This window comes from Triticum aestivum, chromosome 7B (genome assembly GCF_018294505.1).
Source record: "Triticum aestivum cultivar Chinese Spring chromosome 7B, IWGSC CS RefSeq v2.1, whole genome shotgun sequence".
NCBI classification, from domain to species: domain Eukaryota; kingdom Viridiplantae; phylum Streptophyta; class Magnoliopsida; order Poales; family Poaceae; genus Triticum; species Triticum aestivum.
The window spans coordinates 449,861,448-449,874,283 of record NC_057813.1 but is presented as its reverse complement, the minus strand read 5'-3'; the positions used below and the strand labels follow the sequence as shown (position 1 = coordinate 449,874,283).

Below are 12,836 nucleotides of genomic sequence, written 5' to 3'. Positions count from 1 at the left end.
ATGTATATCACATATACCTTTAGTGTTGTCGGCCTTCTTGTCCGCTAAGTATTTGGGGAGTTCCGCTTCCAGTGACCCTTCCCTTTGCAATAAAAGCACTTAGTCTCAGGCTTGGGTCCATTCTTTGACTTCTTCCCGGCAACTAGCTTACCGGGCGCGGCAACATCCTTGCCGTCCTTCTTGAAGTTCTTCTTGCCCTTGCCTTTCTTGAACTTGGTGGTTTTATTGACCATCAACACTTGATGTTCCTTTTTGATTTCTACCTCTGCTGACTTCAGCATTGAAAATACTTCAGGAATAGTTTTCACCATCCCCTGCATATTGTAGTTCATCACAAAGCTCTTGTAGCTCGGTGGGAGCGACTGAAGGATTCTGTCAATGACCGCCTCGTTCGGGAGGTTAATGTCCAGCTGGGACAAGCGGTTGTGCAACCCAGACATTTTGAGTATGTGCTCACTGACAGAACTATTTTCCTCCATCTTACAACTATAGAACTTGTCGGAGACTTCATATCTCTCGACCCTGGCGTGAGCTTGGAAAACCATTTTCAGCTCCTCGAACATCTCATATGCTCCGTGTTGCTCAAAACGCTTTTGGAGCCCCGATTCTAAGCTGTAAAGCATGCCGCATTGAACGAGGGAGTAATCATCAGCATGTGTCTGCCAAACGTTTAAATCATCTTGCGGTGCTGGGAGAGCAGGTGGGTCACCTAACGGTGGTTCAAGGACATATGCTTTCTTGGCAGCTATGAGGATGATCCTTAGGTTCCGGACCCAGTCCGTATAGTTGTTGCCATCATCTTTCAGCTTGGTTTTCTCTAGGAACGTGTTGAAGTTCATGTTGACATGAGCGTTGGACATTTGATCTACAAGACATTTTTGCAAGATTTTAGACTAAGTTCATGATAATTAAGTTCATCTAATCAAATTATTTAATGAACTCCCACTCAGATTAGACATCCCTCTAGTCATCTAAGTGATACATGATCCGAGTCGACTAGGCCGTGTCCGATCATCACGTGAGACGGACTAGTCATCATCGGTGAACATCTCCATGTTGATCGTATCTTCCATACTACTCATGTTCGACCTTTCGGTCTCTGTGTTCCGAGGCCATGTCTGTACATGCTAGGCTCATCAAGTTAACCTAAGTGTTTTGCATGTGTAAATCTGTCTTACACCCGTTGTATGTGAACATTAGAATCTATCACACCCGATCATCACGTGGTGCTTCGAAACAACGAACTGTCGCAACGGCGCACAGTTAGGGGGAACACTTTCTTGAAATTATTATGAGGGATCATCTTATTTACTACCGTTGTTCTAAGTAAACAAGATGGAAAAATATGATAAACATCACATGCAATCAAATAGTAGTGACATGATATGGCCAATATCATATAGCTCCTTTGATCTCCATCTTCGGGGCTCCATGATCATCTTCGTCACCGGCATGACACCATGATCTCCATCATCGTGTCTCCATGAAGTTGCTCGCCAACTATTACTTATACTACTATAGCTAACGGTTTAGCAATAAAGTAAAGTAATTATGTGGCGTTAAATCATTGACACGCAGGTCATACAATAATTAAGACAACTCCTATGGCTCCTGCCGGTTGTCATACTCATCGACATGCAAGTCGTGATTCCTATTACAAGAATATGATCTCATACATCACAATATATCATTCATCATTCATCACAACTTTTGGCCATATCACATCACAAAGCAATTGCTGCAAAAACAAGTTAGACGTCCTCTAATTGTTGTTGCATCTTTTACGTGGCTGCAATAGGGTTCTAGCAAGAATGTTTTCTTACCTACGAAAAAGCCACAACGTGATTTTTCAACTTCTATTTACCATTCATAAGGACCCTTTTCATCAAATCCGCTCCAACTAAAGTGGGAGAGACCGACACCCGCTAGCCACCTTATGCAACTAGTGCATGTCAGTCGGTGGAACCTGTCTCACGTAAGCGTATGTGTAAGGTCGGTCCGGGCCGCTTCATCCCACAATACCGCTGAAGCAAAATAAGACTAGTAGTGGCAAGAAAGTTGACAACATCTGCGCCCACAACAGATTTGTGTTCTACTCGTGCAAAGAGAACTACGCATAGACCTAGCTCATGATGCCACTGTTGGGGAACGTTGCAGAAAATAATAAAAATCTACGGTTTCACCAAGATCAATCTATGAGTTCATCTAGCAACGAGAGAGAGGAGTGCATCTACATACCCTTGTAGATCGAGCGGAAGCGTTCAAGAGAACGGGGTTGAGGGAGTCGTACTCTTCGTGATCCAAATCACCGGAGATCCTAGCGCTGAATGGACGGCACCTCCGCGTTCAACACATGTACGGTCAGCATGACGTCTCCTCCTTCTTGATCCAGCAAGGGGGGAGGAGAGGTTGATGAACATCCAGCATCACGATGGTGTGGTGGTGGATGCAGCAGGGATCCCGGCAGGGCTTCGCCAAGCGTCTGCGGGAGAGAGAGGTGTAGCAAGGGGAAGGGAGGCGCCAAGAGCAAGGGTGCAGCTGCCCTCCCTCCCCTCTCTATATATAGGGTCCCCAAGGGGGCGCCGGCCCTAGGAGATGGGATCTCCTAGGGGGGCGCTGGCCAAGGGGGGTGCCTTGCCCCCCAAGGCAAGTGGAGGCGCCCCCTCCCCTAGGGTTCCCAACCCTAGGCATAGGGGGGCCAAGGGGGGCGCACCAGCCCACCAAGGGCTGGTTCCCCTCCCACTTCAGCCCGTGGGGCCCTCCGGGATAGGTGGCCCCACCGGGTGGACCCCCGGGACCCTTCCAGTGGTCCCAGTACAATACCGGTGACCCCCGAAACTTTCCCGATGGCCGAAACTCGACTTCCCATATATAATTCTTTATCTCCAGACCATTCCGGAACTCCTCGTGACGTCCGGGATCTCATCCGGGACTCCTAACAACTTTCGGTTTGGTGCATACTAATATCTCTACAACCCTAGCGTCACCTAACCTTAAGTGTGTAGACCCTACGGGTTCGGGAGACACGTAGACATGACCGAGACGGCTCTATGGTCAATAACCAACAACGGGATTTGGATACCCATGTTGTCTCCCACATGCTCCTCGATGATCTCATCAGATGAACCACGATGTCGAGGATTCAAGCAACCCCGTATACAATTCCCTTTGTCAATCGGTATGTTACTTGCCCAAGATTCGATCGTCGGTATCCCAATACCTCGTTCAATCTCGTTACCGGTAAGTCACTTTACTCGTACCACAGTGCATGATCCCATGACCAGACACTTGGTCACTTTGAGCTCATTATGATGATGCATTACCGAGTGGGCCCAGAGATACCTCTCCGTCATACGGAGTGACAAATCCCAGTCTCGATCCGTGTCAACCCAACAGACACTTTCAGAGATACCCGTAGTATACCTTTATAGTCACCCAGTTACGTTGTGACGTTTGGTACACCCAAAGCACTCCTACGGTATCCGGGAGTTACACGATCTCTTGGTATAAGGAAAAGATACTTGACATTGGAAAAGCTCTAGCAAACGAACTACACGATCTTGTGCTATGCTTAGGATTGGGTCTTGTCCATCACATCATTCTCCTAATGATGTGATCTCGTTATCAATGACATCCAATGTCCATAGTCAGGAAACCATGAATATCTGTTGATTAACGAGCTAGTCAACTAGAGGCTCACTAGGGACATGTTGTGGTCTATGTATTCACACGTGTATTACGATTTCCGGATAATACAATTATAGCATGAATAAAAGACAATTATCATGAACAAGGAAATATAATAATAATCCTTTTATTATTGCCTCTAGGGCATATTTCCAACAAAGACCCCCGAGGGGATCGGCCTCTTCAGGCTGGCTCCCGAGGGGCGGAGAGTTCCATGCAAGGTACACCTCACGAGGCTCGGCTGACGTGAGCCATGACGACCAAGGCCAGGCGGGCGCCAGCGGGCGCAGAGTGCCAGTTTCCTCTTCGGTGCAAGGGAGGCAAGCCACAGGTGCGGAGTCCCGAGGAATCAGCCAAAGGTTTCCATTCTGGTGCAACAAGACCAAGACCACCAGGACGGCAGGACGGAGGTCATCACCGAGCCCACCGTAGCGTCACGACCAGGGGCTTTTCGCAGGCGAAGACCACTTTTGTCAGGATAAGCCGTACTGCTTGTCCCCTTTCAAATCCGGCCGTTGTGGGATCCCTTCCTGCCAACATTTGGGAAGAGGACCAAGGCCACTATAAATAGGACTTAGCCACCACCATAGAAGGGGATTGGACCCATTCTCACCGGACCACCTCACCAACTCTCTTGAGCTCAAGAACACCTTGCCTCCTAAGGCCAGTTCATCCACTGTACTAGTTCGTCCTCAGTCCTTCGAGGCAATCCACCAAAACGCTGGAGTAGGGTATTACACAGCAAGGTGGCCCGAACCAGGATAAACCGTTGTGTCTCTTTGTCTCTTCGAGCTCGTCGTGCTAGGCTTAGGAGAATCACGAGTAGGTAGGCTGAATAGGTTGAGATCTCCGCACGCACCCCAGAGTTCGAACCTTTCAAGGGTTTGCGGAACCCGTAATCCGACACGTTTGTCCATTTTATACATTAATTGAGTTTCTGGACATTTAATGTGCATAATCCAAATTTGAATTGCAGGCACATGCTCTGGTGCACCAAAGTTGGTTGGAAAATCACATGTGTGTCCTTGGTTGAATTTCTAGGTCCCATGCAAGAAATGAGAATGAAATTCAAACATCTAGGCATCGTGACTCGGCCGAGAACATCGAGAAACTTGGATTCTAAATTCATGTAGATCCAAAACTCGCCTGGAAATCATGAAACTTGGCATGGTGTCATGTCATGGCACTAACATGTTGTGGTAAAAAATCGGGCTGATTTGGAACAAGTTTTGGTATAGGGGCCATTTGGATTATGCCCACACCAGTCCGACCAAAACGACGGCATGCCAAAATTTTGGCGAAGGAAATAGCCGTCGGGAACTCGCCCACATGCTAGTTCACAACGGCTGGCCAAAAAGTTGGTTGTGAGCCAAAAACTTGGCTGCAATCCAACCACTGGCCCAACCTGTGGTCAACGACCAAAATTTTGGAAGGGCAGCTTGGGCTGCCATCCAAACAGCCCCATAAACTTCTTGCAAACCGAAGCTTCTCTCAAGAAGGCTCGTGGTTCTGAGAGGGAACGTGCCACCTTTGAGTGTGAAACGATATACGCTTCCCCCTTGAGTTTCTTTACAAAGGCAACCTAGAACTACATGAGTGCCCTGTTAAATTTGAAATTATTCTGGGTTTGTTTGGCCTTTCTATACATTAATTGAGTTTCTGGTCATTTAATGTGCATAATTCAAATTTGAACTACAAGCACATGCTCCCGTGCACCAAAGTTGGTTGAAAAATCACATCTGTGTCCTTGGATGAATTTCTAGCTCCCATGCAAGAAATGGGAATAAAATTCAAACATGTGGGCATTGTGGCTCGGCCAAGAACATTGAGAAAGTTGGTTTTAAAATTCTTGTAAATCCAAAACACGCCTGAAAATTATGAAACTTGGCATGGTGTCATGTCATGGTACTACCTTGATATGGTAAAATATTTGGCCGAATAGGAACAAATTTTGATATAAGCTTCTTGCAAACCGAAGCTTCTCTCAAGAAGACTCATGGTTCTGAGAGGGGACGTGTCAGCTTTGAGTGCGAAACAATATACGCTTCCCTCCCCCCCCCCTGAGTTTCTTTACAAAGGCAACATAGAACTACATGAGTGTCCTGTTAAAATTTGAAATTATTCCGGGTTCGTTTGGCTTTTTTTATACATTAATTGAGTTTTTGGTCATTTAATGTGCATAATTTAAATTTGAACTACAAGCACATGCTCTCGTGCACCAAAGTTGGTTGAAAAATCATATCTGTGTCCTCGGGTGAATTTTTAGGTCCCATGCAAGAAATGGGAATAAAATTCAAACATCTGGGCATCGTGGCTCGGCCGAGAACATTGAGAAACTTGGTTTTAAAGTTCTTGTAAATCCAAAATACGCCTGAAAATCATGAAACTTGGCATGATGTCATGTCATGGTACTACCATGTTGGGGTAAAAAAATTGGCCGAATATGAACAAATTTTTGTATAAGCTTCTTGCAAACCGGAGCTTCTCTCAAGAATGCTCGTGGTTCTGAGAGGGAACGTGTCAATTCAAAATTTAAATACAAGCACATGCTCCAATGCACCAAAGTTGGTTGAAAAATCACATGTGTGTCTTCGGATAAATTTCTAGGTCCCATGCAAGAAATGGGAATGAAATTCAAAATTCTAGGCGTCGTGGCTGGGCTGGAAACATTGAGAAACTTAGTTTTTTAATTCTTGTAAATCCAAAACACGCATGAAAATCATGAACTTGGCTTGGTGCCATGGCACCAATATGCTGTGGTAATTTTGCTGTCCAATTTGCGAAGGCGCATACATTAATAATCAACAAAGTAATTTTGGAACAAGTGTTGTCACGTTACAATTGGAAACATAAGTAATATTGAAACTGTGGGCGTTCTATTTACCATTTACGTGCCACCATGTGTCCCTTTTTTTTGTTAGCTAGGAGGCGTCGTGCAGGGTAACTATTTAAGTACGAGAGGCATGCGATCAGACCCCTGCACATGTTTATCGGGAGGAGAGCCCTTTAACCTCCATCAGTCGTCCACCTCTCTCCCAAAGTCTCCATTAATAATGCTCGAGCCTCTGTTTAGTGGCGTGGCTATGTCTCACTCAACTAAGATTTAAGAGAGAAAAAAGAAAATCTAAAAAGAGAATTCTGCAGCATCAAGATCCAACAGACCTATATAACATCTACTGCGACTTGTAGCAAGACTGATGAATATATGCGACTTATAATAAGACTGATGAATATACAAGGACCACGACAGTGGATAATAATTTACGGCAAAGCTTCGTTCAATCTGTCACAATGAAATTAAAAAGGATCACTAAAACCCTAGCACATCTACTAGCCGGAGCCAAGCCTCCCCACCAGCAGCAATTTAGCACATGGTCTTTGTTACATCTTTTTTTTGTCCATTTTAATGACAAGTATTTTCGGACGAAGGGAGTACTGTCTAAACAACCCTACCAGCGCGTGTAGGAAATCTAACAGACTGCAAATTCAACTCATCTGAACATGTTACGAATGTAACTTTGATTCTCTGTCAAAGCTTCAGCTTCCAAAGTTCAAAACTAATGCATGACATGACAGTCCTCTTTTTATGTAAAACAAAGGATCTGGCTTCTCGTTTCAGAAGTGTCTATTTTGGCGCAGAGTAAAAACATGTTTGAATGACACAAGATTTTCCACACTGAGGCCTTGCACGAACTGAGGTTAGAGCAAGGACACGGATGAGGTTAGTAGTGCGCCAAGGACCATCTAGAGTTGCTTTATGGTCAATTCTGCTCTCAAATGTAGTACCCCATTGATGAAGAAGAGGCTATCGTCAGCCATAAACGACGGCCAGGGAATTGCAAAGAGATTGCGGTAGCCAACCGCCTTTCCACCAGTGAAGGTGTAGCAGCCCTTGTACTTGCTGACAAACTCACCCGATGGCCTTGTCCTTGCAGCAAACTCGTAGTCCACGGTAACACTCGTTGAGCCTTTCTCTTGCATCCCTAAGAAGAGACCAAAGCAGTGGAAAGCACTTTGCTGATCCATGTTGCAATGTGCTGAGAGGAAGAATCCCTGTCCGGCAAGATGGAATGCTTGCGAGTAAATCCGCCCAGATGGGAATAGTCGGCCACACTCCTCACGCTTCAGATCCAAGTATGCTATGCACTGAGGATACGGTCGATCAAATTCCACCACCTTAAGTGGACGATATTTGTAAGCTCGTTCAGTATATTTCCTAGAGGTCAACACATCTGTAGCAAGGGCACGCTGTCGATGTGGTGCATCAGCTTTGTACAGGAGTGCATCAGTGACACTTTTAGTTGCTTGCTCATTATCCAGATCACTGCATGCAAGGACCTTCCGCAACTTCCTGCACGTCATATGAGAAAACCTAACAAGTGGCAGCAACCGAGTCCCCAAGATTTCACGTCTTTCTTCCGTTCTTGAGTATTGAGCACGAGCCCACTTGATCACAAAGTCATAGACTGCATCCTCTGATGCCACCTGAAGGTCGTTACTACATAAGATAGCTTCAATCCCAGCAAGGGGAATGTTCATCACTTCATCCTGAAACCTGAAAAGAGGAAGCATTCCTTTAGTTCAACAATGTTATTTCAACAATTTAGTTGGCTCTCTAAATAAAGAGACCACCCACTTAGTCAAATCCTTGTATTTGTTGGCGAGGAATTCCTTGGCAGCATCAGTCAGTGGCTGAACTGCTGCAGCCATTGAAATGCTGGAAGGCAGATCTAGATAGAGAAGTGCAGATTCTGTGGTCATAGGTAAGCTTCTTAGTAGTTGACTGCAGTGTCTCATGCAAGAAACAACTTCAAATTTGTCAGACATCATCAAGATATCAAGCAGAAGGGTTGGCTGATTGGTCGTCAACTTTCCACTGTAAATAAAACTTAAAAGCTCCATAAGGGCACTTTCCTCTGTTCCAAGTAGAAATACAACAATCAGACATAAGGTAACTGTTAGCTCAAAAGCAAAAGAAATTTTATTTTTTTTTGCAAAATGGTGGGGTATAGACAATTAACTTGCTAGCTGAACTGAAAAATTAATCATGGATAACCTCATTGACAATGATCATGTCAGTACTGTACAGCAGCTAGGATAGAACATGTCCTACTGGAGCTCCCACATTAAGCAAAACGATCATTCAAATATTAAGCAAAACTGTACAGCAGCTAGGATAGAACATGTCCTACTGGAGCTCCCACATTACCTGAAGCAGTTATTCTAAGAGTTGCATGCCTCTGGTCGGATTCTTTCATGCCGTTTGAGAAAAGCTAACAAGATGAAAATTATGACACGGTTAGCTAGATAACAATACATAACTACACTGCACAATGAACTCATTTTACACACAAATTAGATCCACCTTGTAAAAGAAGGGACTTTTTGCAGCTAGAATCGCAGAGCTGATATATATAGACTTCACTCTCAAAACCTGATTACACTCCATATTCCAGGATGAGTCACTGTCTCCATCCTCACCTGATACAAACAACAAGGTCCAATGAAGCAGAGAACAAACGGCCACGTAGGCATGTAGTATAAAGGAACAAATGGTGCACAGGATTCACATCTTTTATATAGGCAAGGATATGATGCTTTGGAGCACAATCAAATGGGGAGCATAGTGACAGTGTATTGAATCATATGACTTATCAGTAACAACATGGTGCACAAACTTCAGAGATCTGGTAGCTTCAAAAGTTAAAGTAAATTTGTCCACAAGTATAACAATTGTACACAAGTTTACTTACAGTTATGTCAGAATTATATCCAACAGAAGTATAATCCATCCATAACCAAATTGTTCCAAAATTAGGTGGGGCAGAAAGAATCAAGTAATCAAGCTCATATGAATCTCAACCAATCAATAGTAAAGTGAGGCATTTAAAATGATTACCACATGTCTAATATTATCAACGCAATGGGTGGCAGAAAGGCTTCACCGGTACCAGCATGTCTCCACAGTTTCAATACAAAGGAATGAGTTACTCGCTCTGATACATTGTGTCATCAACTAACTCTAAAATCACATATGATCAGTACCAATGATTGCTACGCGTAACAGTTCTGCAAAAAATAATTTTAATTATCTGGCATAGGTGCACAGAATTCTGTGTTTATGTGTTAAATTTTCTTAACCTGACTGCCATATAGTACCTCTGTACCAAAATATAAGACGTTTTTGTAGGCTAAACTAGCCTAAAAAACGTCTTCTATTTCGGAGTAATTAAAAGATGTTCAATTGCACTAACCATCTTGTCCAATATCAGGTGGAGATTCTTCTATCATAGCTACAGGCTCCTCATTGGTTTCCTCATAGGTATCACGTTCATCTGCTTCAATTTTGATGTTTGCTGGTTCTGACATATACTTTCCACATTCTGGGGGCATGAAATGATAGCAGGAGGTCATTAAAAATGGAAGTTATTGCACTCTAGAATAAGAACATGATTAAGAAAGTGTGAATAGTAGAAGTGCATTGGCATCAGATCGTCATCACAGAAACATATTCTGATGAAGCAAAGCAAGAGCACAATAGTTTCAGATGACAATGACAAAAAGATCCAAGCAATAAAGCATAAATCCTAATAACAATATGGGGTTAATTGGATAAATGCCACTCGAATTCTGGCGATTCCGAGAAATGCCACTGCATTTTCCAAACTTTGATAAATGCCACTGCAAATTTTGCAAACTTTGATAAAGCCACTGCAGACTTTGAAAAATGCCACTGAAAATGGCATTTTTCAAAGTTTGGAAATTGCAGTGGCGTTTCTCGGAATCGCCAGAATTCAAGTGGCATTTATCAAATTAACCCAAAATATATTGGGTACTCAGAGAACTTCTCATGGGACGCTAATAGAATGTCAAATACTTCCTATGTCCGCGTTTATTAGGCCAGAGAACCAGCTAGCCACGTCTGGTATTAATGAAGTGCAGATTTCACAGGTTCCGTTGCTCGTTCTGTCCACCGATTGAGGGAGATAAATCTCCAGCCGCTACATGTGCGAGGTAGGCGAAACGGTTTCGCTAACCAATGCCGCTAACCCATGTGTTCTAACAGGGCCAATTCAAAACTGGGCAACTACACGCGCTGTGCCTTGGTCCCAGCACTTCTCTCCAGTGGCCTAATAAACACAGACAGACGGACTAACTAGTTAAGAGTAAGAACTTGTAAGAACTTCTAACTTCATTACGGTTCCATCCTCCCCTTAATATACCCTCTTTCATGCTTACTTTTCTCAAATATAGAAACTTAGAAGCATTATGTAACACGTAAAACCCTTGTTAGCCCATTACAACGAATACATACTCAGATAAACGAGACATTGGACAACATCTGGGCGTACTATTAATCAGACAATAACAAAACTAACTTTTGTCTATAGTTTATATACAACTTATTGCATCTACTGGGCTTGAGGTTGGTTCGGTTACGGTGCACAATGCTCTTTGTAAATTCAGGATCATGCTAGGAGCAATGTCACAGAGTTTTCTTCTGCGGAATTAAGAGTTGAATAAGATCCTGCAAATAGAGTCGAGGATAAATCCCCTAAAATTCCGCCCACCAATGTCATCTCCTGAACACGACGTTGCTCAGAAGATCATATTGTGGCTAAATTTCCATGTGGCAACAAGTGAGAAATTCAAATCAAGGCATACAGCTGGGAAATCATAACTTCACTTCAATCAAAAGGAAAAGCTGCCTCACCATCTTTGTCCCACCTTATACCGAACGTAAGGCTTTTGATACCTAAAATCCCCAACAGGCAATCAAAACAAATCAGCGGGAAAAGCAAGCGCTACCTCCATTTCGCAACTCCCCACCCACCCGCTGTCAAATCAGTACGAATACAAATTCAAACCCACCCACGCCCAAATCGCCCCGTACCGAAATGATGACGAGACGTAGACCAACCTTCCCCACCTTTCTCGCGGCGGAGGTCCTCCCTGCGGCGCTTGCGGTGGCGCGCCCAGTCGGCGATGGAGGAGCACCCCTCGCCGGCGGCGCCCTTGGCCCCCGGGGCGTCGTCCCCGGCGACGATCTCGATCCGCAGGACCCGGTCGGAGAAGTTGACCGAGTTGAAGGCGAACTCGAAGCTCGGGCCACCGCTCGCCCGCGAGAAGTCCGGGTCCATCCCGACCACCACCGCCCCCTTCCTCCAATACCAATCCCGCCACGCCCGCCGCCTCACCTCCGCCGCTGCGCGCAGACCGCAGAAGACATCATCGCCGCCGTCGGAGCCGGAACCCTAGCCCGAAAGAAGGTTCCAGAAGGCGGCGGAAGCGGGGGCGTGGGGACAAAGTGAGACGGAGAAGAGAGAGGCGTGGCTGTGGTGTGATGGGGAGGAAACCAGAGGGTGGTAAGCGTGAAACGGGTGCGGCGATTTGGGTTAGAGACCGGCAGGCCGCTTAACTAGGAGGCGTGCGCCGCGGGTCCCGGCTGTCCGCGGGCCACGTTTCTCACGCGTGGGGCCGGCGCGTCAGCGGAGGGTGAGGGTCTGGTCGGCGTCGGCGTCGCGATTCTGTGCCTTGCTTCGCTCGCGACGTGACCTGTGTTGCGTCTTTCCTTTCCTTTCTAGAGTAGAGTGAGTAGAGTTGAGTTGGTTGCGGTTAGGAAGAGAGGACGCAGGCGGCAGGTCGACGGAGAGGACGTCAAAGCTTGCGGTTTGGAGGGGGTGGGTTTTGGTGTCACGGGGTTTTCCCCTTGTGGAGCAATCATCATCATTTTCTCATGTACTTTTCTTATGTCATGAACGTGCATGGAGCATGATTTGAGCAACTCGGATTATTGTCATTGGATTTCCAATTGTTAGAGCAACTCGATTCCTGGTATATTTTACCTGACAACCAAACAAAGCCTTAGACCAACTCCAACGCAGTGACCCAAACAGAAACAGATTTTATCCGCTTTTTATTTGTTTGTGTCAATAAAACAGATAGCGAACACAAACAGACATGTGGACATGGGCGGTGCACCCAACGGTGCTACCGCATTTGGGAGGGACATGTCCTTACCCAGTTGTCGCTCAAGGAGGAGAACGTCAAAGAGGTGCATGCCTGATGCAAAGGGAGTGTCGCGCCTGATGCGGAGGGAGCGCCGCCGCACCTGATGCGGTTGATGACGACGTGGACAGCACCATCGA

General features: G+C 45.4%; 1 protein-coding gene across 2 annotated transcripts; it reads right to left on the bottom strand.

Moving 5' to 3' along the window:
* Window positions 1-6,920: 6,920 nt before the first annotated feature.
* On the bottom strand, window positions 6,921-12,082 carry LOC123155863 (BTB/POZ domain-containing protein POB1). 2 transcript variants are annotated; one of them, XM_044574008.1, is made up of 6 exons: window positions 11,609-12,082; window positions 9,942-10,070; window positions 9,053-9,168; window positions 8,897-8,960; window positions 8,324-8,603; window positions 6,921-8,242 (listed from the first exon to the last, which is right to left on the bottom strand). In XM_044574008.1, exons 1-6 carry the CDS (start codon window positions 11,826-11,828, stop codon window positions 7,432-7,434), a joined length of 1,620 nt encoding a protein of 539 aa, XP_044429943.1. In that variant the 5' UTR covers window positions 11,829-12,082; the 3' UTR covers window positions 6,921-7,431. The 2 variants fall into 2 exon arrangements, with proteins under 2 accessions (XP_044429943.1, XP_044429944.1); XM_044574009.1 differs by having other exon boundaries at window positions 11,618-12,082.
* Window positions 12,083-12,836: the final 754 nt, after the last annotated feature.

Bases quoted from the DNA above. Each gene is read 5' to 3' on its own strand.
- LOC123155863 (XM_044574008.1), bottom strand. From the start codon at position 11,828: ATGGACCCGGACTTCTCGCGGGCGAGCGGTGGCCCGAGCTTCGAGTTC. The intron at 8,961-9,052 runs GTGGATCTAATT...TCATCTTGTTAG, and splicing joins AAAGTCCCTTCTTTTACAAG to CTTTTCTCAAACGGCATGAA. The intron at 8,604-8,896 runs GTAATGTGGGAG...TACTTGGAACAG, and splicing joins TCTTAGAATAACTGCTTCAG to AGGAAAGTGCCCTTATGGAG.